The 25,725-nt window shown below is 37.5% G+C and overlaps 1 protein-coding gene across 1 annotated transcript; it reads left to right on the top strand.

Annotated features, from left to right (window-relative positions):
* The first annotated feature begins 581 nt into the window (after window positions 1–581).
* FGF20 (fibroblast growth factor 20) lies at window positions 582–11,052 on the top strand. Its single transcript, XM_038559235.1, has 3 exons — window positions 582–1,255; window positions 6,819–6,922; window positions 8,299–11,052. Exons 1-3 carry the CDS (start codon window positions 970–972, stop codon window positions 8,542–8,544), a joined length of 636 nt encoding a protein of 211 aa, XP_038415163.1. The 5' UTR covers window positions 582–969; the 3' UTR covers window positions 8,545–11,052.
* Window positions 11,053–25,725: the final 14,673 nt, after the last annotated feature.

Below are 25,725 nucleotides of genomic sequence, written 5' to 3'. Positions count from 1 at the left end.
TTCCTTTCATGTGTGTCTGGGCAGGTCTAAGCCTCAGGTAACGCCCTTTTTCCTTCTCTCTCTCTCTTACTTTTCTTTGCACCTGTCCACTGCAGGCTCCCAGCAGCTCCCAAGGAGTCCAATTCTCCTCCTCTTCTCTCCCTTTCCTCCTCCTACCCATTCCCTCCTCCACCCCCTCCTCCCGCCTTCTCAGCTGCCCCACGCCCCCCCCCCCGCCCCCTTCTTCTCTATACCTGCCAAGCTGGGCTCCTTTTTTAGCAACGATCCATCACTGCAAAGGAGCCCAACATCAAAGGCGGTTGCACAGCAGAAGCTGAACAGCATCTCGGTCGTTCCAAAGACGACCCCAAAGAGGGGCCTTAGCTGCGCCTCCCCGAAGTTGCTGACTAGCTCTGGCCGGAGTGTGGGAATGATTTTTGCGACAGCATGGATAGAGGACCGTCAAGGGCCCCTTTTGGTCACTTCCGAAGAGCAAAAACGTGTTGAGAGGAGGCTGGTTTAAGATTTCAAACAGAACCTCCCCAGTGCGCATGAAAGGACTTGATTAGCATATGTCAAGAGGACCCGCATATATACTCGGTGTGTATGTACACAGGACTCTGATCTGATCAGTTTGCGGAGTTGGAGCCTCAGCCCCCAGCCCCAGCCCCAGCCCCAGCCCCAGCCCCAGCCCCAGCCGGGTATTGGCAACGGCGGCGGCAGCGGCAGCGGCAGCGCATAGATGTTCCTGCAAAGCCAGCAGCCGGCTCCCACCTGCCCAAGGAGAGAAGATCGCTCCAAGGGAGTGAAAACTCCCCTGCCATCCCAGTGCAAAGTCCACTCAGCGACCTCACCGGACTAACCGGGTCTTTCTGCGCTTGTTTTTGCTATATATATCTTTTTTCTCCCTCCACTTCCCCATCCCCGCTACACTTTTTTCCTGGGGTCTTTTGTGCTCCCGGATCCTCCGCCTCTCCCTCGGGCCCCTCCATGGCTCCCTTAGCCGAGGTCGGGGGCTTCCTCGGCGGCCTGGAGGGCTTGGGCCAGCAGGTGGGCTCGCACTTCCTGCTGCCTCCTGCCGGGGAGCGGCCGCCGCTGCTGGGCGAGCGCCGGGGCGCGGGGGAGCGGGGCGCCCGCGGCGGGCCCGGGGCTGCGGAGCTGGCGCACCTGCACGGCATCCTGCGCCGCCGGCAGCTCTACTGCCGCACGGGCTTCCACCTGCAGATCCTGCCCGACGGCAGCGTGCAGGGCACCCGGCAGGACCACAGCCTCTTCGGTACGTACGCGCACCCGGAGCCCCGGCTCCTCCTCTCCCCCGGTGCTGAGCGCGTCCCCGGGACCCGTGCGGTGCACGGTGCGGGCTGGGAGCGAGGGCGGCGGGCGCGGGGACCGGGAGGACCCGGCCTGCCCTCCTGCCGCCGCGCCCTCCTGCAGGCCTGCAGTCCGGACGCTGGGGGCGGGAGGAGAAGGGCTGGTGCTCCGCACGCACCTGGCGGCCCTGCCCTTTTCTGCAGCCCGGGACCAGACCTGGACTCGGAATCACATCTTGCTTGCACTTCTTACCTCGCAGGCAGTTTTTGTTTTGCTTTTTTTTAGATCCCTGTGTTATTTTCTCCTGCTTCCTCTCACATTTTCTCCAGTACCATTTACCTAACAAGAATTAATAATATCGGACGTCTTCCGTTTCTTTAAAAACATGCCTCACAGTCACGCACTTAATAATGCATCCATGGCTTCTGTTCGGACGGTCGCTCTCCCACAGGATGGGAGCATTTACGTAAAGATTTAGCACCCGAAGAGGTAACAGATTAACTTTCAGTGAGCACCGTCGCTACTCTAAGGCTCACCTGGCTGCAATTCTTTGAGCTCTTTAATTTCTATTTGGGTGAGAAAAGGAAGGAAAAAAAAAAAAATAAATAAAGCCTTCCAAGCTACTGAGCATGCCCAGTCGTTCAGCCAGGCTCCTCTTTAGAAATTGTGAAATCCGAAAGCAAAGATCTTGGTATTGACCGTGTGTAAGAGGAAATGGGGAAGCGAAAGAGGATATGGGTGGGAACACAGAGGGACGTGTTTCCGAATACCTCCAGCAATGCCTGGGAGCAGAAGGAGTTAAAAGAAAGAAACAAGCGAGTGATCCTGTGACACCAGATTGGGAAATCATATGGTTTCTACTGTGAATTACTCTCTACTAGCAAGTGCCTTCAACAGCCTGAGCCTTCATTTTCTCTACAAATGATGAGGTTAAATTAGGTGATGATTTAAGGATGCTTTCAGGTTCTAACATCTCAGGATCTTTTCGCCTTCGCAGGAGTTTTCATTATATTAGAGTTAACCCGGTAGGATTCTCAAAGGATTTTTGATCATCAAACTTGGGACGTCACTGGAGAGATTTATTGTATTTTTTTTTTTTTTTTTTAAGATAGAGCATTTACTCCTCGACAGCAATGTGAAAGGGCCCAACATCTGTCTTCCTTTCTCTTCCTTAGCACTGAGGGATTGAGAATCTCATTTCGGAATGGCCCTCTTTTATCTTGTCCTCTTCCCCTTGTTCTTAGACTCATTCCTTTTTTGAGTTGCAGTACTCATTAAAACTTTGGAGAAGTGTAAATCTCGGTTTGAGGGGCATTTGTAACTCTAGATGTAGAAATGAGCATGTGGTGGTCATTTGGTAGCACTTAAAGGCTTAGAAAATTAACTTTTTAAAACCCATATGTTTGCAGCTTTCCCTGATCTCTTTCAAATTCCCATTGACTATGAGTCAAGAGTGTCATGACCTAGTGGCCAACCTTGGGGTCACTTTTAGAAAGTGGTTTCTAAATGGAGGAGGCTGAGATTCTGATTCTAAAGAACTTTGCTGACACCAGGTGGCTCAGTTTTCTTGCTTTTAAGAATTACTGCCCTCCATTCATTTTAGAAAAAAATCCTCCAGCTACTAGAAAGATTTAGAAAGGGACACAAATGTGGTAAAATTTATAAGTACAGCAGGTAGACCTTAAGTGGAGGTAATCCTCAGACCCCCTTCCCTACCCCCGCCCCTTGTGATACATAGTATAGCCTTAGACACCTTTAAGACACTTGTGACTCAACTGTAATTCCCCAATGACAAGAGTGGTTTCTTTCACATTGTCTCTCTCTCTCTCTCTTTTTAAAAAAAGATTTTATTTATTTATTCATGAGAGACACATAAGAGAGACGCAGAGATGTAGGCAGAGGGAGAAGCAGGCTCTAGGCAGGAAGCCTGATGTGGGACTCGATCCTGAGACTGCAGGATCACACCCTGAGCCAAAGGCAGGTGCTCAACTGCTGAGCCACCCAGGTGTCCCACACATTGTATCTCTTTTATAAGACTATAGGAAGAGATATAAATCTATGGGAAGAGACTATAAATATTGGAGACTTGATAACATTCATTAAACTGGTATTTAAATCATTTCCTTAAGAAATGAATGTTGTATATCAGAATTACTATCTTGCTAGAACATTTTCTTGCTAGAATTTTGCATAATTATTTAATAATTGCAAAAATATGACTTAAATCAATTTTTGTGATGGCTTAAGTCACTCTATAGCAGAAGGCTACATATTAAGACAAAATATTTACTGTTACACAAAGGGAAAAGAACCCAGATTAGTTCTGATAGCCTAAAAGAGGTTTTCTCTACCATGCATTACAGTGCATCCTAGTGGCCTTGGAAAGCTAAGACATTGTAATTTACTAGAAGGAAATATATGTGAGAAGAAAGTTTATGTTTAGCATGTATGACATCATATGCTTCTCTCTGTACTTGCCTTCTTTTCCTAGTGCTTGAAATATTAATTATAAAATTATTTTGCTATTTTCTTTTCAACTCATTTATGTCATCAAAGTGAGAATTTTGAAAAAGCTTAAGAATGGCTATTTGTGATGTTAAAGTAAGTAATATGTTTGATAGTTTATACTAATTTGCCCATGAATGATTAAATGAAAAATTCAGAACCCTGTATTTAAAATTTGAAAACCACATCAATAGAAGCTAAACAAAAAGGTCCCGTGAGGTTAAAATAATTTCCTATCTGATTTCACTCTACATTTATAATAGTTTTTCTGCACAGTAGTACAGTAGGAAGATTTTGCCTGATATATAAACATGGAATCATTACTTAAAAAAAAAAAAAGTTTAACCCGAGATCAAACATATTCTTTTAAAGGCTTTTCCTTTATTCTCTCCTATTCTCCATAGATTTGTCTGATGTGGTTGCATTGTGGGTTGACTCACCTGTTTATTATGATTCTTAAAAAGGCTGGCTTTGAAAATGATACCAGAAAGACAAAGTACCCCCAAGTCTTTTTATGGGACACTGGGCATTAGAAAATCTATCTAAAATCTGTGATTACCTCTTAAGGAAAGTTTTTCATGTCTACTCTTTGTTAAGGAATTAGCTTAGTTGCCACCTCATATTATAAATAAGAAAGACTTGTCAAATCTCATTTAAGAATCAAGTGATTACAAATTACTATGCGGTATACTATTTCCTTGAGGAGAAAAAGGATCAGAATTTAAAAGTGTGGCTAAAATCTCTAAGGAACACAAAAAACACATCACCTTTTTCTCATCAATCTCTGTGAACCATTGCAAAATTATTAATACCCGGTATGGATGAAGTTTTAGATGTTGCTCACTTAATATAGTTGAAACTATTGAATACAGTTATTCTAAAAATATATGTGATTTCTTATCTTTCTGCAACTACATTTTTTACAAGATAAAAGCATTACCTTAAAATCAGAAGTAAGATATAGGTGGTTTACCATTTAGTTTTGCAAGGAAAAATGGATACTTTATAAGACCTGTTATATAATTTGTTCATATGGAAATGAAACATATTTTATTATACTTGAAAATTGGTTCTATTACACATCCTAATAGTTTGTTCATTGAAAGACAAGAGCATCAATGTAAATCAGATACTTACAGAGAATTAAGTTATATGTGAGCCATAGTACACTTTTCCATTTGAATTCAACATTCAATACAAATTCAAGTAATTATACATTTGTAACTGTATCCTGGATGAAATCCTATTAATATATCTTCTTCTCCTGATCATGTTTTGGATCTATATTTTTGTTTCTAACAGGAATCACTCACTAATGAGCTTGGTAGTACTTTTAATTTTCATTTACTCCCCACTTCTATGTTCGTTATTTCAGTGGCTGTCTTATGGAGCCTGTGTCTTCCTGCTATATCTTATCTTCCCTCTACCTTTGGCTCTCCATTAAGGCACTGACTCTTTCCAGCCACTTATAGGCTATTTGGTAGCGTATTCTTGCTATAAGATCCTTGATAGCTCTAGTGTTCTATGTGATCTACTAATGGTTTGAAAGAGCTCATTTGAGCTCTTGGGAATCTATGTTTAGAGCTTAAGAATCTATGTTTCTGCCAAAGAATGAATTAGGCTCTGGACAGAATAGAATGCTCTGTATAAGGGTTAGCTAGATTTTGTGCTTTCTCTTGGCCTTGGGAATACCACATGTCCAAACAGAAGCTTGTACAGTAAATCAAGATATGACTTAAGAGCAAGAATCAGGATAAATGGTGCACATTTATACTGTTTGTAGAGCTTAAGAAGGAGTAAAAGGTGAAGGTAGAAAGCTATTGAGGAAGGCAGTTTCAAGCATCGAAAGCAGGTTTATATATTTTCCAGCAAAAAGTCTGAAGAATACGACAAAGAAATTAGTCCAAAGGTTAATATGTGTGGAGAAAAAGGGTGATGCAAAGGGAAGCATTACTTTTTTTACTATGATGTTTTAGTGTATTATGTGGAGAATGTATGATACTAGTTTATCTATTGATAAATGAAAATAATGTTAGGAAGTTATTGATAGCAAAATCTACTTGCATGCTAAAATCTCGGTATTTGGCTATCACATTTAATGAATTATAAAGTCCTTTTACTTCTTTGAACTATTAAATTTATTTTTAAGAACCATGTGAGAGGAAACAGCATACTGTGTAATCTATAAAGTTTTGAAACCAATGTATTGTCCTGAAGTAGAAACACTGGATTAGGGCTCAGAAGATGTGAGTTCAAGTATCCATTCTACTAATTCCAAATATCATATTCTTAGGCAAGTTGGTAAATCTTTTTGAGTCTTGGTGTCTTTAGGTGTAAAAATGGGGAGAATATTATCTTCCATTCCTATCTTAGGGAATTGTTTTTTGAGGACCAGATAAAAAATGTAAGTAGAAGCCCTTTATAAACTATGAAACACTATTATATAAGGTATACTGGCTGCTACTAGGAAAAGATTGACTTGATTCATAGTTAGCAAAACCAAAACAAAACAATCGATAGAACATATATAACTAATGGAATCACAGAGAACTAAGAACATCTCTGTTATGTACTGATTTATGATAATAATAGCTTCCATCTGTTGAATGCATAAATGTGTCAGTCCTTACTGCTGTCCTAGAAAGAGGCATTTCACTCATTTTGTACATGAGGAGATGGAACCCCAAAGAAGATAAATGACTTGTGTAGACAGAATGGCCAGTAAGGACTATCAAATTTTAAGTTACTGTAAATTTTACAGTAAGTTATGCAAGTCAGTCTGGTTCATGGTTTTATATCTTTACATTACGCCATGATGGACAACTTTACTTTTTATTTTTTTTCCATCTGTAAAATGGGAAGATCATCATAACTAATATGATTGTATAGTACTTTTCAGCTTATAAAGGACTTCTACCTACATTATTATACTTAGCAATATTGGTCTACTATTTGAAGGATTTTCAGTAGTCATATGTTCATTAATATGTCATTATTTGTCATTACTTTGTTTATAAATGTAGGTATCCTGGAATTCATCAGTGTGGCAGTGGGACTGGTCAGTATTAGAGGTGTGGACAGTGGTCTTTACCTTGGAATGAATGACAAAGGAGAACTCTATGGCTCAGTACGTATTTTAAAAACATTATTGTAATTCTTGAAGATATGACTCTATTGGCAGTAAAAAAACATAATAATGCATGTCAGAAGAAATACGAAAAATATACATATGTAGAAATTAAATATCTATATCCTGATTAATTTCCATGTGTCTGGGCAGTAGTGTAGTCAGTCAATTTCAGTTTTTGGTGTTTTGTTTTTGGTTTTGTTTTTTTGTTTTTGTTTTTGTTTTTGTTTTTTTAGAGAGAGAACAAACACAATAGCAAGTGGGGTAGGGGTAGGTAGGGCCAGAGGGAGAGTGAGAGAGAGAATCTTAAGCAGGCTCCATACCCAGTATGACCCTGAGATCTTATGACCCTGAGATCATGATCTGAGCTGAAATCAGAAGTTGGGCGTTTAAGTGACTGAGCCACCCAGGCACCCTCAATTTCAGTTCTTAAGCCCCAAACACTTACTGCTTTTAGCTTGCTAGTTCCACCTGCCCATTATCCTGGGTCTTTCTACTCTCCTCTATATTTTGATCATTTCCTACCAAAGACAGAGAAAAATGATATTTTCTTCTTGCCATGTTAAGTTCTTTTCTCCTTTAATCATTTATTTAATGAAATTTTCTCTACCCAAGATCATCTTCCATAGCTAAGTATATATGTGGCTGGCCTTCATAAATAGGAAATGAATGAAGTTTTAAGTAATTGTAAGCAACAACAGAAAATGGCAGCCATGCTAGTTTGATCATATCTTGATAATTATAGGAACCATGATTCAAAAAAGCAACTGTGATCCATCCCTTAGGATAATATACAGTTCATCTTAAAGAGGCAAGAAATCACTGGGCCTTTACTACATTTACCTAATAGTAATCTCTAGATAAAAGTTAATAATAGGTAAAGTATCATCAAACAATTAATAAATACATGTAGGGAAGATATATGATTTGGAATGATGGTTTTGAATTAGGAATTTAGATGTTAAGATCCTGAGTATTTACAAATGATAGTAGAAACTTGCTATGTAGAACTTGGGCATCTAACAACAGAACATGATTAACTATAGGCCTGTTATGTGGGGGTGGTAGTAGGAGGGAGATATATAATGAAGCATGGGAAAGTTCTGCATATTTATTAAGTATTTGAAAATGAAATTGAGAATTGATCTTTAACTTAAAGTTCTTCCAACCAAACCACTAGGAAGTTTAGCTGCCTGGGAGAAAGAATTCCAGATAACATAAGAACTAAAACAAAATAAAGCAAAAATAATTCATCCTTTTCCCTTCTTTGACAAGGATATTATTATAAGCAAAGCAATAAAAATATAAAGATGAAACTTTTCTAAGGAAATTCTCACTAAGGTATTTTTTTAATGGTTGTTACATTTTTTTTATAGGAGAAATTGACTTCTGAATGCATCTTCAGGGAGCAATTTGAAGAGAACTGGTATAATACATATTCATCCAACATATATAAACACGGAGACACTGGCCGTAGGTATTTTGTGGCTCTTAACAAAGATGGAACTCCAAGAGATGGTGCCAGGTCTAAAAGACATCAGAAATTTACACATTTCCTGCCTAGACCAGTGGATCCAGAGAGAGTTCCTGAATTGTACAAGGATATACTTATGTACAGTTGAAGCATGATAGTGTCTTCACTGAACAGCCAAAATATGACCATTCTTTCTTGTCAGAGTTCACATCATAGAATAATAACCCAGGCTCAGAATGTTATGGGGTTTTCTCCTGGGAGACTGAATTTGGAAAGAATACTGAGAACAAACAAAAAAAAACTTATTTTGACTTGAAGTAGACCAAGACCTCTCTTTATAAGTGGATTAAGTTCCCTTAGGTACACTGGCTCAGTACTTACTGGTAGCTGAAAATCTATTGAACTGTGGATAATGGGAACCCCACCTGGTTTGCTGCTGGTACCTCACCTTTCTGGATTATGTTTACTTTAAAAGTTATGGTAAAAATAGAAACTTCATGTTGAAGAACTAAATTGACACAGTCGGCCAAGATTATTGCTATATAAATTCTGAGGACCTTGCAGGGTTTTGCAGGTTATGGAGTTATATGTGAAAAACCTGGATGAAATGTGGACTTTGGAACATGCCTCTACCAAGATGGAACATTTTTTTAAAAGGATGGACCTATTTATACATTTTCAATTTGCAAATATTTATTATATATATTTATTTATTAAAGAGTTTATTTTTTACTGGTATATGAAGATAATACAAAGAAAAAAAACAACAAAAATTCTTTTATTGTGCCATTACTTTGTTGTGATGTCCTGAGCTGTAGAGAAGACATCACTTTTGCAACATAGTAAACGTAGAATAAATCTTGAATTTCTTTTAAAAAATATAGCATAGATTATATATATTTTTTGCAGTCAATTGCCTTCTAAGTGTAATATTGGTTCCTTTGGCTTAGAAAAATGCTTTATCAAACTGTATTGAATTCAACACACATTCAAAAGGGAATTAAACATTTTTATTTTGTGTTTTGGTTTCATTCCTTTTTAGGTGAAAGTTGTTCTACTTATATATTTTTAAATGACAAAATTGAGAATATTTTGATATTTAGAGAACTTCTAATGTTGAAAATTATGAAATAGTATAGGCAATTTATGCTCACTTATTTTCTTATTCAGTGTGGCAAAGTCCAATTCCCTCTCCCCCAGTATGATCATGGAAAGAATTAGTTTGTGTGGCACCGGCATTAATACTGGTTTCTGAGTCTGGTACCTTTTTCATTATATCTCCTGTTTAGTCATTTATTCAGAGAATAGTCATTAAAGCCTACTACACAGAAGAAATATTAGGCACTAAGGAAGATGGTGGTCAAGACAGAAGTGAACCCTTCATGGAACTTAATGTGTAGTAGGAGAAACAAATGGGAAACAAGTAAGCTAACAAATAAATACCATAATTGTACATTGTGATGTGCTCTTTGGGGGAAATAAGGCTCTGTCTGACACAGAAAAGAAAGAACACATTTAGGTAGGATGAGTCAGAGAGGGCTTCTCTAAGGAGCTGACACTTGTTGGCCGTGAAAAATAAGAAGGAGCTGGCCAGATTAAGAGGAGGCTAAGATCCTGGTAGGAAGAGGAAACAAGGAGCCCAAAGTCCCGATGGGGGTGAGAAAGAGCTTTGTGGCTGGAGTTTAGTGAGCAACTGGGACAGGGGCACAAATAAGTTTAGAAAGCTTTGCACAGACACCTGGGTGGTTCAATCGTTAAGTGTCTGCCTTCAGCTCAGGTCATGATCCCAAGGCCCTGGGATGGAGCCCCACATCAGGGTCCCTGCTCTGCTGGGAGCCTGCCTCTCTCTCTCTCTCTCTCAAATAAATAAAATCTTAAAAAGAAAAAGAAAGCTTTGCACATACAACTCTGGTGGGTTCTTAAAGGTCTTTCTTAAGGTTTGGTTTTCTTCTTCCCAATAGTTGTCAATGTCACGACCCCCTAGATGAAGAATTGAAACTTAGGATGTGCTAATGATAATGGTAGCAGCCCCTGCCAGCAATCCCCAACCTGCAAGGCTTGGGAAAACACAGATTGCTGGGTCCCAGCCCCAGAGTGTCTGATGTGCAGATTTGGGGTAGGGTCTGAAAGTTTGAATTTTTAACAGATTTGGTCTGGAGATTATACTTTGAGAGCCACTAGTCTAGAGCAATGCTTCTCAAACTTTAATGTACATACCGTATCACCTAGGGAGCTTGTTAAAGGATGGGTTTGTTAGATTATAGGTCTGGGGTGGGGGTGGGTCTGAGATTTTGCATTTCTAACATTGTCCCAGGTGATGCTTGATGCTGCTAGACCACAGATTGTACTTTGAAGGGCAAGACCTACTAATGCTTTAATGCTGTTTGGAGTTATACATGTTCATTACTAAATTTCATCTAGCATGACTTTAAATGAATAGAAATGTGTGGGGTGAGGATAGGGTATTCAAAATACAACTTTAATAAAGCTACATGGAAATGTGTGTGTGCAGTGGGGGGGAGAGTTGTGTGTGTACTTGATGGTGTACTTGATTGTGAGAGACAGAGATAGGGAAATGTTTGGCTCAAAACCTCTTGGTTTTATAAATGTAAAAATAAAAAATGTTTTTGTGGTAATACTTTAATAATGTTCGAAATAAAATAGGTCTTATTTTTACTTTTATTTATAAATAAAAGTAAAAAAAACCTAGTTTGGTTCAATGTTTGATACATTTATTATTTATTTGTTTATTTAATTTTAAAATTTTATTTCAATTTGCCAACATACAGTATATTGCCCAGGGCTCATCACATCATGTGTCCTCAATGCCCATTGCTCAGTTACCCCCTCCCCCTACCCACCTCCCCATCAGCAACCCTCAGTTTGTTTTCCAGAGTTAAGAGTCTCTCAGGATTTGTCTTCTTCTCTGATTTTTTTCCCATTCAGCTGCCCCTCCTTCCCTTTATGGTCCCTTGCACTATTTCTTATATTCCACATATGAGTGATACCTATATATAAAGTATCCATCCCCAAACAAGCTTATGCAGCATTTCAAGTCTTTTCCAAAATGATGCTGGTGTCTACACTTCATAATTATGAAGGAAGTTTTATAAATTTAAAGAGACTATACACTGATAAAAGATAGCCCACAATACATATCGTTACTCAAACAAAGAAAATACTTTGGAGATATGACGAGAGTACAGGTTAACTTTTTTTTTATTGTAGTAGCTGCTTGTAGTGATTTGAAATATGAAGAATGACTGAAGCAATAGTTTGACAAACTTTCAGAAAACTAAGAAGTCACTGTATCTTGTATTCTCATTATACTTATATTTTGGCAGCTCTTCCTAGGTATGAAAAACAATTTGCATCTGCTGAATTTGCACTATTTGAAGAAATGATCTATTAGGTATCTGAATAGATTTCACTTGATACTCCTAAAGGGAGATGATGTATGAACACATTATTTAATGCATGAAAGGATAATTTAGTTTATTATCAAATCAATAGTTTTATCTATTAAATTAATTATTAATAATTAGATAAATTAGATATTATTAGATAAATCTACTAAATTAGATATTATTTAGTAATATCTAAAACTATTATATCCTCAGGATGCTTGGGGGAAAAATCCCACAATTAGTCATCCATTTTGCTTGTTTTAATTTTCTTTCATTTTTAAATGTTCTATTAACAATCACATTAACTTACATTTTCCATTCTTTCTTGCCTGAAATAGTAAGTATCAACTGCTCAACTTCTCTACATTTCCTGCAATGATATAAGAGATCTCAGTACATGAAGGTCTTGTCAAGCTTTGGTATGCCGTTCCAAAGAGTCTGGTTTTCAATTAAATGCAACATTAAAACAATTCAGAAACCTAAAGCTATCAACCATTTGTGAGAATATGGATCTATTGTAAAATTGATATATGTAAGTTAGAAAGCCACTCAGGCCAGCACTTACATTGATAATGCAGGATGTGGAAACTGCCAGTTCTGTGAATTAATTAATGATTAGAAAGATTATGTATATACACCAAAACTCTGACTTCAATAGATAAGTTGTTATGCTTATAAAAGGCAGTTTCTAATTTCTTATGATACAATTTAAGAGGATATTATATATTATTGGTAAGTGAGGAATTAGTACATCAAACAACTCATATGTGTTCAGTGCACACTATTTCCAAAAATAATCTTAGGATATCTGGGGGGTTTAGTCCAAATAAATCCTGGTTTCAAATTTCTCACGATCAATACCTTGATAAAATGTTTTCCATTTCTGTTTACTCTAGTTAGAGATCCATAAACTGAAGTTGGACTCGATTAACCTCAGCCTGTTGGTTCTTAGGATGATATCTTATTCCTCGAGATATATATGATACATGAGACTAAGACACATCACTTTCCTTTAGCCATCAATATAGTGTTACTAAGTAGGGTATTTTGGTTAATAGTATAATGTTGGTTGGTATGATTAATGCATATAATTTCTTGATCCATTGTTAGAGTTACTCAGTATCTATGACACGCCCTTAGATCAAACCTACATATTTTCATAGAACCTACAAATTATATTATTCTAAGGTTTCCAAGCTGAGCCTATTAGCCAAACCTACTGTGGGCTAGTAGCGTGTACAGGGGTAGTGGTGAAGAAGTTGAAGGGAAGAGGGTTGATACATATTTCATGCAGTTGGTTGAATAGTTCACTTCTGTCTGAACAAAACAATTCTGCAGGCCACATTTAAGTATTTAAATTCCTTAACAATTATCTTTCTTTTACTTGGTTGGTAATATATATAAATGATGATGTGGTAATGAAGGAACAGTATTAAATTGATAATGTTTATACCTAATATCAATTTTTTTCTAGTATGGGCACTTATAAATCATACAACATGATTTTAAACACTTCACAATCTTTTTCTAAGCATATTAGAGCAAGTTTCATTGTTCCTGTGATTATTTTCTGCCCAACAACACTTTAGTACTTTGGGCAGGGATGAGTTTTGAACAGTCTGACTTATTAGAGTGGCCATATATTGACTGATGAATTTTTTGACTGAGTTTTGCAAAAGAATTAAGCCCTATAGATTAATAGTGTGAGTATTTCTTAATTTTTCCAGGGAGCATATGTGTGGTACTATTTTAAATGTATAGAACACAAGTTAATGTATTACACATAATGGGTGTTTGGGGATTTAATTCTTTCATGAATCCTATTGAGAGCCAATTGTGAAGTTGGCTATGCTATCATCCAGAGTGCTCCCTTCTCTCTGCAGAATTAGCTGTTTCCCACAGGACTAGACATGTTAATATAATTCTATTAACCAAAATTCTACATACCATAAAATGTTTAATGTTTGGGTACTAAGGTAATCTGAGCATGACACCAAAGCCAATCAGATCTAAGGAGTTTCTAAATGGTTCACCCTATTTCATACTCTTCGTATTTCGACCCCAATGGGCTCATGGAGCTGTAATGAAATGTTCTAGTTACATGGCACAGGTGCATTGCCTTGGATTTGTGGCAACAAACACTTACTGAATAGCTTACCCAGTAAATAGAAATATTTAATTTACATTGTTGGGCAGCTGGAAGTGTTCTAGTGTTCTTTTTAACCATTTTGATACATTAATCTCACCCAGAGACAATCTTAAGATGTATATAAATCAACTTTTATTAGCATTAATTAGTTTTTTAAATTGTTAGAATAGATTGATTTTTTTTCTGGTAAAGTGTTCTTTTGCATGTCCCAGCTATTGCCCTGTTCAATGTACAATTGGATATAATTAAGAATTTGACACCAAGGATCTTCTCTGTATAGATACCCCCCTGGAATGGGAGGCTTAAATGTATCAAGTAGCTCATGACTGCTGTTTAAATGTTTTCAATATATGCTGAAAGTAACCTCGTCTCTCATCAGTGTAAGCAACCTCAAGGTCAGGCCTCCAAAGTGCAATTGACTGGACAATTAGGGTGTAGTGAGATTATAGCCTATTATTATTGATGGCTAAAGGAAAGTGATGTGTCTTAGTCTTATGTATTATATATATCTTGAGGAACAAGATATCATCCTAAGAACCAACAGGCTGAAGTTAATTGAGTCCAACTTCAGTTTATGGATCTCTAACTAGAGTAAACAGAATTGGAAACATTTTATCAAGGTATCGATTTTGAGAAATTTGAAATCAGGATTTTTTTGGACTAACCCCCCCAGATACCCTAAAATTATTTTTGGAAGTAACATGCACTGAACACATATGAGTTGTTTGATATACTAATTCCTCACTTACCAATATTATTATTATTATTATTATTATTATTATTATTTCCTATTATTACCTAGTAGTATTTATCAACAGAGTAGAAGGATCAGAGAGAACTACACTAGAAAAGTATGAGGAAAAAAGATAACTAAAGGCTTCTTAGTTTTAAAAGATTTCTGAACTTTAAAATTTCCCTGGCTCTGTCTGGCAAAATATTCAATATTTCCTGGTTCCTTGGTCACTAAAGCTCCGTGTAATATATGAATTGGCTTTTAAGTGGTTTATATGTATGTTGACACCTATTTGGTCAATGGGAGTTTTAATTTTTACTTTAACATTTCTAGCATTCAGAAATGAGTATCTGTGCTTATTTCATTAATAAGTTTCCCCCCAAAATAACTAAAATATAAGAAAATATAATTTTAGACATGTGTTTACTTTTATTTTTTTTAAACTCAGTTTCCCCCAGTGAATCATGTATTCTTTGTCTCAATTCAGTAAATAAGTCAGCTTTACTTCTCTTTTCTCTTTAGTGCTTTAGTATAAAGAAGCATTCAGGACTTACCATCTGAATTGCATCAGATCCCTTTATGGTGGTGGATCTGGCCAGGTATGTCTGAAGTTCTAGCATATTTATTGGCTACACTGTTACCCTCATCTCATTTGCCCTGGAGCATGAGTTATGGGAGGTGGTACTCTGAAGGGAGCAATTATTGAGAAGATAAATTGTTATCATGAAGAAGACTCCACCTTCAATCATATTGTTACCAAACTTGGTTGGGGTCACTAAGCAGTAAAAATTGACTAGAGGCTGAGCGGGCATTCCAGGTAAGGCTTCTGCTAGAGTGCAAGGATGACAGCACAAAGGAAAGAGTCCTGGGGTTGGCTACTTGAGAAGAGGTCAGGGAAAGTTTTAAAGAGGCTTGGGGGCGGGGGGGGGGGGGGGTGTGGGGGTAGGGAGAAGAGTGATGTTTAACCATGTAGAGGTAGGGATTTATCAGTGCCTGCACACTTGGAGATTATGCTTTTTCATACATTGCATTTATAATTAGCATGCTAAATCTCCATCCCTGGGCATGATTTTTAATATTATAATGGGGGGAGAAGTCAGTGAAAGGTCAGCCCTAGGGTCCACTGTGGTTTGGATTGGTTTGGTATGGTTCTCACAGGGGCTAACTGGTTGTAAGGTAGGCCATGGGGCTTGTTTGGAGCTTGTGGATTTTGGCTTCCTGATGGCAAGCAGCACCCACAAGCTGGGCTAGTGAAGTGAGTTTTTTGTTTTGTTTTATTTTTGTTATTACTAATTTTTTTTAGAGAGTCCAGTCCCTGCTCTGTCTCAATTTTGTTTGCCTACAAACCGGGATTTTGTAGCTACAATATCTTGTCAGATATAACCAAATTCTTAGTGGTGGCAAAAAGGACTGTTCTGTCTTTGAGTTGCTCTGTTTTAACTATGACTCAATAAGTGGCTGATAATTGATTTTCAAGATGAGTCCACCATTTGACAGACTTGACAACTTTGTCATCTTCTCAGAGACATGCCAATGATTCTATGTCAAGAGATCACTGGAAAGTCATGTCTTGGTTATATTGGCTATATGGGCTGAGAGGTTAGAAAGTTGCTTGTGTAAACTTTAAGGAATCTTCTGTCCAGGAGGCCATATAGTCCAATGATGAGACTGCAGCATATTACTGGGATATGTCAATATCCATACATGGCGCTTACTTCTTTGCCTCTGGTTTAGTGATATGGGTTTTAGGAAAAAATGTATCAACTCATTCCGTGCATAATTTATTTGTTCCAAATAATAGTACTTCCAGGAAAGTTATTGTTTAGTGAGGGCCCTTGAATTTCTTTTTTCTGTCAACTTATTCTATTATTTTTGCTAATGAAACTAAGAAGGGAAGACAGAGCCTCAGATATAATTATTTCTGCTACTCAAAGTGCCACTTATGAAATGAATACATTTTCTTTCTTTGTAGAGATTTTATTTATTTATTTGAAAGAAAGAGAGAGAGTGAGAGAGAGTACTGAGCATGAAGGAGGGGGGTACTGGCAGGCAGCAGAGGGAGAGGGAGAAGCAGGATCCCCACTAAGCAGGGAGCAGGATGTGGGGCTCAATCTCAGGACCCTGGGATCACGACCTGAGCCAAAGGTAGACACTTAACCCACTGAGGTACCCCATGAACACATTTTCTATTGAATTAGGTCAGGAACATCTCTTTAAATATCACCATATTAGATTATAACATGGTGCTGAGAGTTTATCCTTGTAATAGGACAATAAATGTGTAATTCTGGCCTAATGGAAGTAAACTACATGGTGACCAAAATTAACAGGGATCTAATAGAATGCTTTTGCTATATCACTAACCACCGATTACTGAAAGGTTGATTCAATGTCCACCTCTGTTTTAGACTAGTCAAACCAGGGAATTAAAGAGATAAATAATGTTTAGGGTTATTCCTAGTTTTTTCTGCATCCCTATTATGTGAATTGTGATAGTCCTAATGTATCTTGGTATTTTTGTGTTTGCAATAGTGATAAAGAGTTATTCTAGAGATTTCCTTTTGGCATGTCCTATTGTTGGGGTCCTACTCTTTAAGATTTTGAAGGTTCTTTCCATCCCTAGAATCACAATAAGTCTGTTGAAATTGCTCAGGGAAAGGAGATATCATCCTGGGAAAACATCTTTGGTCCTCTGTGTCAAGCAATTATCACAACTCAACAACCTCAGCTACTTTCTCCTCCATATACTACAACTGTCAAAATAATTTCTCTCCCTATTATCAAGTTTTCCAGAATTAATGTTATCTTTGATCCTATATCTACCCCCTGAGATTCTTGAATATTATCCTTTGTTCAGAACAGGTTACAGAGTTTAGGGTCTCTCCAGGCAGATCTAATGTTTTAATGGGCCTGCATGTTAAGGACTTTGGGGCAATTTGTTCTTCCCTTTGAGAGACTGGGCCCACTCTCAACTTTAGGGCCAGGCTTCTTAAATTAAAGAGAGATCAGAAGAAATCAAAGAAAATGCTTTAGAACTTGTCCTTTGTTTTCATGAGCAGGGAGTTTATCCTTAAGATTTATGAAGTCCTTGTCTCAGTGTTCCCTCTCTTGGCTCAGCTCCCAGTGATTTTGAAGTGGCTTGTTGCTTCTGTGTGGAGGGTTTGCCAAGGTTGTTGCTATGGATGCAGTGCCTGCAAGTATAGCTGATTCTTGTATCCTATTGATCTCCTCTGAATCTAAGCAATTTGCCAGTGTTCTTCTTAGGAACTGAGAAAAATCTAATGACCCTTTGTCTTAGCCCACAGGGAAATTATTGTGCATACAGCAGGCCCAATCCACATCCAAAGCTTTCCAGTAGTCAATTCTCCAGCAATATCCCATGAAATACATGCTTCTGGCTTTTGGGAGGTAGTGACATAACCTTTTGGGAGACACTTAAGATGTAATTCCCTTGCATTTCAGCATGAAGATACTCATCTGGGTTATTTTGGGTTCACCTCTCCTGTTGGTCAGGTTGGTAACTATTTGAAGCTCTTCCTTTTTAACCTCCTTGATCCCTTACTTATTGGTTTTCCATGGTCAGGGCAGCTCCGTTACTTGCAACTCAGCTCTTGGTTTCCATGCTTTCCCCACCAAAGAAGCAAAGTATTAATTTCAATGGAGGTGTCTTCCCTCACATACTGTCTTTACTACCTCTCCCTCCTTTTTTTTATTGTGCTAAACTATACATAACATACAATTTCCCTTTTTAACTATTTTTAAGTATAGTTTCATGGCATTAAGTATATTCACATTGTTGTTCAGCCATTACCATTATCCACCTCTAGCATATTTCTTTTTTTAAAAAAGATTTTATTTATTTATTCATGAGAGACACAGAGAGATAGAGAGGCAGAGACATAGGCAGAGAGAGATGCAGGCTCCATGCAGGGAGCCCGATGTGGGAGTCGATCCTAGGACTCCAGGATCATGCCCTGAGCCAAAGGCAGACGCTTAACTGCTGAGCCACCCAGGCATCCCTAGAATATTTCTATTAGCCCAGAATGTTCCTCCTTGCCCCTTGAAGTCCCTCCATCCTGCATCCACAGCTTGATGCAACTGATCTGCTTACTATCACTATAGATTAGCTTCTATTTTCTAGAATTTAGTATAGATGGAATCATTCCCTAAAGCCTCTTAATGTTCTTGAGATATTTTCTATTATTACATGTGTCAGAGGTATATTTTTCTTTACTGCTGAGTAGTATTCCATTGTAAGAATATGACACAACTTGTTCATCTATTCAACGGTGGATGGACATTTGATTGTTTCCAATGAATAAAACTGCAATATATTCCTAATTTTCTTGGATAAACATTTAGGAGTGGAATTGCTGAATTGTATTTATAATAAACTGCCAGCCAGTTTTCCGAGTGGCTATACCTTATTACACTTAAAGAACATTGTATAAGCGTTCTAGTTATTTCACATCCCCATCAATGGTATAAACAGTCTTTATAGTTTGAGAAATGCTAGTGATGTAGAAGTATCTCATATAGTTTTAATTTGCATATAATATGCACTTTAATTATTAAATTCCCTAGTGACTAATAATTTTAAACATATTTTTGTGAGCTTATTTGCCATCTGTATATGTTTTGCTTATATTCATTGAGTTATTTATCTTATTATTTTTGAGTTGCATTCTAGGTGTAAACCCTTTTAAAATGTGTATTTTGCAAATATTTTCTCCCAGTCTATAGTTTATCTTTTCTTTCATTCACACGGACTTCGATGAGCAAAGCTTTTAAATTTTGATGAAGCCCAATTTATGAATTTTGTTTATGCTGTTTGTTTTGCATCTAAGAAATCTTTGCCAAGTCCAAAGCCACTAAGAATCTCCTATATTTCCTTCTTGAAATTTTTATAGTTTCAATTCTTATGTTTGTGTCTATGATCCATTTTGAGGTTATTTATGACTGTTAATGTTTAGAATTTTAAAACATATGATGTAACTTTCCTATACTCATCAGCTAAAGATATTTGAGAATTTATTAACATGCCATCTCAATTATCATAGAGTGACAAGTATAAGCCCAAGAAAATATAAATATATATACTTATAAATGCATTTTATAGATTCATAAAAATGTTCCAAGATATTAAAATATCCTGGAGTCTCCCATGGCTCACTCCCTTTCCTGAGACTCATTTAGAAAACATAATCTAGATTGGTTCTTTTAGACTCTGAGATGAAGTTTAGAGAATAAATGTCTCTTAGGAAGTGCTCATGGATTAATAACTGTGGAAGAAAAGGCAAGCAAATATAGTTAGGCAGAAGTTGAGCAGTGATGCAGAAGTGATGTCAGACTTGGCCATCTTGTACTATGGAGCTACCATGGCCCTAACTCACTGGGACAATTGGCTCAATTTTTTTTTTTTTTACTCGTGCTTGAATCAGTTGCTGATTGAGGGTCACTGCGAGTAGTGGGGCTCTCTGCAGCTGAGGCAATTCATGAGGGGCCTGATAGTGCCTGGGCAATTGGGGCAATAAATCCCTCCTAGTAGAGACATGTGGATAATGAATCTCCATGTCCATACACTCTACCTGTTGTTGCTCAAATCAATATTTTCATGAAGGGAATATGAATTGTATATCCCTTTGTCTTGTGCTCACTCTCATATCTACCCTGCTGTGTGTCGGATCCTATGCAGGTAGAGCAAATCTTTGGATAGTGCTTCTGGCTGAGACACTGTGGGCAGAAAAGACAATCTGTACCCAGAAACTCTATTTCTATCTGAATCAATCACAGTCCTTCTCAGAGTGGAAGGGGTCAAATTGGAGATAACTTGCCATCAAATGTACAGATGGTCTGTCTCCTTGAGGAATGGTGCCATAACATGGACTCAAGATTGGTCTTTGTTGCTGACAGGTTAGATATTTAGAGGAAGCTGTAGACAGATGCATTATGGAAAGTAGGAGCCTGTGCTGCTGGGTTGGTGCCTAACTTCTGTCTCTGTCACCAATGCCACTTTTTAATATGTCCATCGTTCCAGCCTTGGGCTGGCCAATAAGAGCTGGCTGCCATCATCTGGTTGTCATTCTGTCTACCTGGTTGTTTAGTGCCTCTTTCATGGAGGGTGCTCTTAGATTGGTGTTAATTTTAAATACAAAGCTCTTCACACTATATACCCACTCTTGTTTATCATATATATTCTTTCTGCCAGACCTCTTTGTCTCTGATCCTCTGATCTTTTTTCTTTAGGATTTTGACCAGCTATCCAGCCTAACCACGAGTCCTTTTATGTTCTAATTTCAGGCCACTTCTTTTAGTGTACAAAGTAAATGATCAGATACACTCTCCCAAACACTGCCAATTGGGAGGATTTTCCCTTTGTTAGACTATGTAGTGGCTTGTATCCACGTACTGAGCTGATCCATCTGCAAACCAAGCTAAGGCTTTTCCATCTTCTATCAGCTATTCCTTACAGATTCTCTTTCTGATCCATGGGAGAGAGCTGAGGAACAGGTACTGGTACAACCATGTTGGATGACACGAGTATGGCTATCTAATTTGGGGGGTCAAGTAGGCTTTAGCTCATGATTGGAAATTCTAGCTGTATAGTCACTTGTTGTCCCATATTCAGGCTTTCAAATTGTATCATAGTTCAATAGCATGCCAAGAGTTGCATTTTAAAAGATGTATTCCCTATTGAAAATTGTGTGACTAGGACCTGACTTGTGATTTTCTCACTGGCCTTCCTATAAATTCCACATAGTATCTTTTTCCACCACTAATATCTCTAATACAAGAGGGTCTTTTGGCACAAGTGACAGGGTACAACTTGGAACTTACCATAGGCAGTCCTAGAATCTCTTGCTTGCTTAAGAGCATCTTTGACTAGATTTTATTTTAACTCTATTACTTTTAAGCTCTCTTTCCAAGGTCTGTGAACAAGGATCTGACCAAAATGTCTTCATAGTGCAGGAACTCTAGCTGAACTGTCAGAGGAGACATCTAAAATGGATTCTAGGAAGGGTTGTTTCTATTCTGTGGCTCCTGAGGATGCTCTCTGTTGCCCTTGACAGATTAGAAATGGTTATATTCATAATGGACATCCTGCTGTTGTTGTTGGTTGTGTGTGTGTGTGTTTAATAGAACTGGGGCAGAGAGGGGGATATAAAAGAAGAGAATGAAGGGGTAGCAGAAAATCCTCCAAATTAGCTGTATGTTCAAGCTAGGTGGTGGTAATGAGTTTCTCTTTTGTATTTTCACTTCTTAGAAAGGCATGACTGAGCCCAAAGCTACTAGTGTATTAGTTCAATACACTACCCGTTATTAAATATGAATAAAAATACAGAAATGGTAAAACATAGATACCAGTACTTTTACTCATGAGAAGAGGAAAATAAGTACTATTTATTTAAGAGCAAAATAATTGAATTTTAGGACTTAAAGATATCTTAACTATCATCTATCTAGCTCAGTCTCTTCATTTTACAAATGAGAAAATCTTTTATCTTATTGACTCTTTTCAATAAAATCATGAAACATTTTGTTGTTTATAAGTTAGTAAATGTATCCATATGCTTTTATAAGTTTCTTTTATGATTTTCGCCAGCAATGATGAAATTAGTATGTTTTGATCTTTGTGCAACTTGCTCAGAAGGAACTTAAAAGAAGTATTTAGGAAAATCCAAGTGCTGAAACATTTAAGATATGCTTTGTGGTCTAAATTTTGTGTGATTGTCAGCCAGGAAGTTTTCTGATTAAGATGGCTTGCCAATTCCCTGCCAAATACATTATTTATTACACTAATGGGGATTTCCTATTTGAGATGTTAAAAACAAAATGTTACCAATATTATTTCCCTTAAAGTAATTGACTTAGACCAATTGATGCATTCTAATAAGTTGAAATCAAGAATATAACAGATGTCCATAAAGACATATAGGTATTTTAATGGCATATACATATTGAAATAGGCTAAATTTCACTGTATTAGAGATTTCTCATTCATTATTGATAGTGAAACGTGAAGCTTGATGTTACTGAACTTACGCTTCCTTTTTTGGATTTAATATTTTGTAAAAATGAAATAACTTTTAGCAAGGACTGAAGTGTGTTGGGTTAAGATGGCAGTTAGAATCCCATAGTTATATGCACAAATTTTAGAATTTTAGAGTCTCCTCAAAGTTATAAAGAAGCTTCTGCACACTCATGTGCGTGTGTGTATGTGTATGTGTGTGTGTTCTCTCATAGTAGTACCTACCAAGGGAGGTGTGTTCCAAGAATCTAATAAAGGCTGTATATGTGTAGGTGAATTAGCAAGCACCCTACATTATGCCTAATTTTTTAATAAAAAATATTTATTTATTTCACAGAGAGAGAGAGAGCGAGCAAGCACAAGCCAGGGAATAGCCAAGGAAGAGGGAGAAGTAGGTGACCCACTGAGCAGGGAGACTGACATGAGGCTCAATCAGAGTACTTTGGGATCATGACCTGAGTTGAAGGCAGATGCTTAACCAACTGAGCCACCCAGGTGCCCCATATCATGCCCTAATTTTAACCAAAGAGCAAAATGTGAGGCAAATTTTCATAATTGTTATAATTTGTTTGTAAATTAAAATAAAATTTAAAACTACAGATAGTGATAAGTATTACAGAGGAAAAGGACAAGGTCCTATAAGAAAGACCACTGGGCCATTTCCTTTAGTTGATACAGTCATAGCCTTTCTGGAGGTAAAATAGGTAGACAAAGGATTTGTGCAGAGTATGTATGGGTGACAGGATGTGTATGGACAGCAATCTAGACAATCCAGAGAATAGCATGGAAAAAGCTTTTTGCATTTGGAAAGGAGTATGATATGTTCAAGAAACTAAAGGAAGGCCAAGTAAATATAATGAGGACAAGCATAGCATAAGATGAGAATGAAGAGGCTAGCATATATTTACCACAGCATGTAGGGCCTTGTGCAGCATACTTAGTTGGTTGAGTCCTCTTTTAGTGCAATGGGAGGTCATGAAAAAATTTTAAGTAGGACAATGACACCATTTTATTTATATCTTTAAAAGGCCACATTGGGGCAGCCCTGGTGGCCCAGTGGTTTAGTACTGACTTCAGCCCGGGGTGTGATCCTGGAGACCTGGGATCAAGTCCCATGTCGGGCTCCCTGCATGGAGCTTGCTTCTCCCTCTGCCTGTGTCTCTGCCTCTCTCTCTCTCTCTGTGTGTTTTTCATGAATAGATAAATAAAATCTTAAAAAAATAAAAATAAAAGACCACATTGCCTACAATATGGACATTGGGTTGGATTGGGTAAGAGTAGAAGATAGACATTGTTTGGAGACAATAGTGTTAATCAAGGTGAGAATTGAAAGAGCTTGGACTGAGATGTTGGCAGTGAAAATGGAGAATAATGGATAGATTCAGGGTATTTTGAGGATACAATAATCTGTCTTAGTAATAAATAGAATGTGGGAATAAAAGAGAGCTATGTCAAAATGTGCCCAGATTTTTCACTTGAGCAAATGGGTAAGTAAGGGTGTATGTGATAGTATCATTTATTGAAACAATGTAAGTCTGGAGGAAAAAACATGTTGGTAAAAAATCAGAACCCCAGTCGTGGAAATGTTAATTTTGTGATATCAGTGAGTTGATAAAATGAATAGGTCAGCAAGCCATCGAACATATAGGTCTGGAAGTGTGGGCTAGACATATATATAATTTAGTAATTACCAGCATGTGGGTGTTGGGGAGGAAAAAAATGAAATTTTGAGTCACATCAGGTCAAGTAGAAGAAGTGTTGGATGCTAGATAAGACAATCATGAAAATTTTGCATTACATAGACCAAGTAAAGAGCATTCTAGAAGGAGGGAGCAATCAACTGTGTTGCTTGTTACTGAGAGGTCTAATAAGATGAGAATTAAATACATGTTGATTAAATTTAGGAATATGGGTGTCAATGGTCATTTCAGGAGGTGATTTCAAAAACAAGAAGGACAGATGTCAGATTAGAGTGGATTGAAAAGGGAAAAGGAGATGAGAAAGTGGAAAAAAGTTGTAGAGACAATTGTGATAGACACCATTGGTTGGCTACCCAACAGCTATTTCCCAAATGCTAATAGAACCCCAGTTTTTTCAGTGGTATTTGAGTGGTCAAGTCCCTTGAGGCAGTGAATTAATATGCTCAAATCAAGCAGAGTAGGCTCATTCACCTTGCCATGTGATTGAGTCAGCCATGAGCATTTTCTACATTCTGGATAACTTCCTCCCAGTCTTAGCATAATACTAACATTTAAATAAAATATTCCAGTTAATGAAATAACTTTGATTTAGTGGTGTTTATTCCAACATTCTAGAACTAATCATGAGGAATTACTCTAAACTGAAAATCTTTTACTCTTTAACAAAACAAGAATTGTAATTATTAAAATCTATTTCTCATTTGCTATATGCCAGACATTGTGCAATGTGGTTTTTGTATAATAGTTCATTTAAATTGCCAATAACATTGTGAGGCCTATTGAGTATTATTTTTCAAACAAGTCAATCAAGACTTAGAGAAATTAAGTAAAATGTCCAAGGTTACAATCAGATTAGTGGGAAAAGCAATCAGTGATTTATTCAATCCATTCGAATCATTCAGTCCCTACAGAATACAGTGCACTTTCTACTGCATCTTTGGAAAGAGTGTCCTATCCCTGTACTCGTCTACACTTGCCTGCTTTCTTCATTGCTCAGACCTGCCCTTTTGATTCCATTGGCTTTCAGCCAACTATTCCACATAAAGATTAAATATGTTGATTTTACCAGGCCAATTGTAGTGGAATGATAAGCTTTCCCTGAATATAGTTGGGGAGGGAGACATACTATTTAAGGGCTGACCATAACAATAAGCATTAATTTAAGATCGTATTACCATACAACTTTACATTAGGCTCAAAGAAAGGAATTCATTATATATTTATAATGTGAAATCAAAGAAATATTACATAAAATTATACAGCTCTGACAGAGAACCTGATCTTGGTAGATTATTTAAATTTTCTTTTTCA

Source organism: Canis lupus, chromosome 16 (genome assembly GCF_011100685.1).
Source record: "Canis lupus familiaris isolate Mischka breed German Shepherd chromosome 16, alternate assembly UU_Cfam_GSD_1.0, whole genome shotgun sequence".
In the NCBI taxonomy this organism is placed as follows: domain Eukaryota; kingdom Metazoa; phylum Chordata; class Mammalia; order Carnivora; family Canidae; genus Canis; species Canis lupus.
The sequence above is the reverse complement of the archived record's forward strand: the minus strand, read 5'-3'. Positions and strand labels throughout refer to the sequence as shown.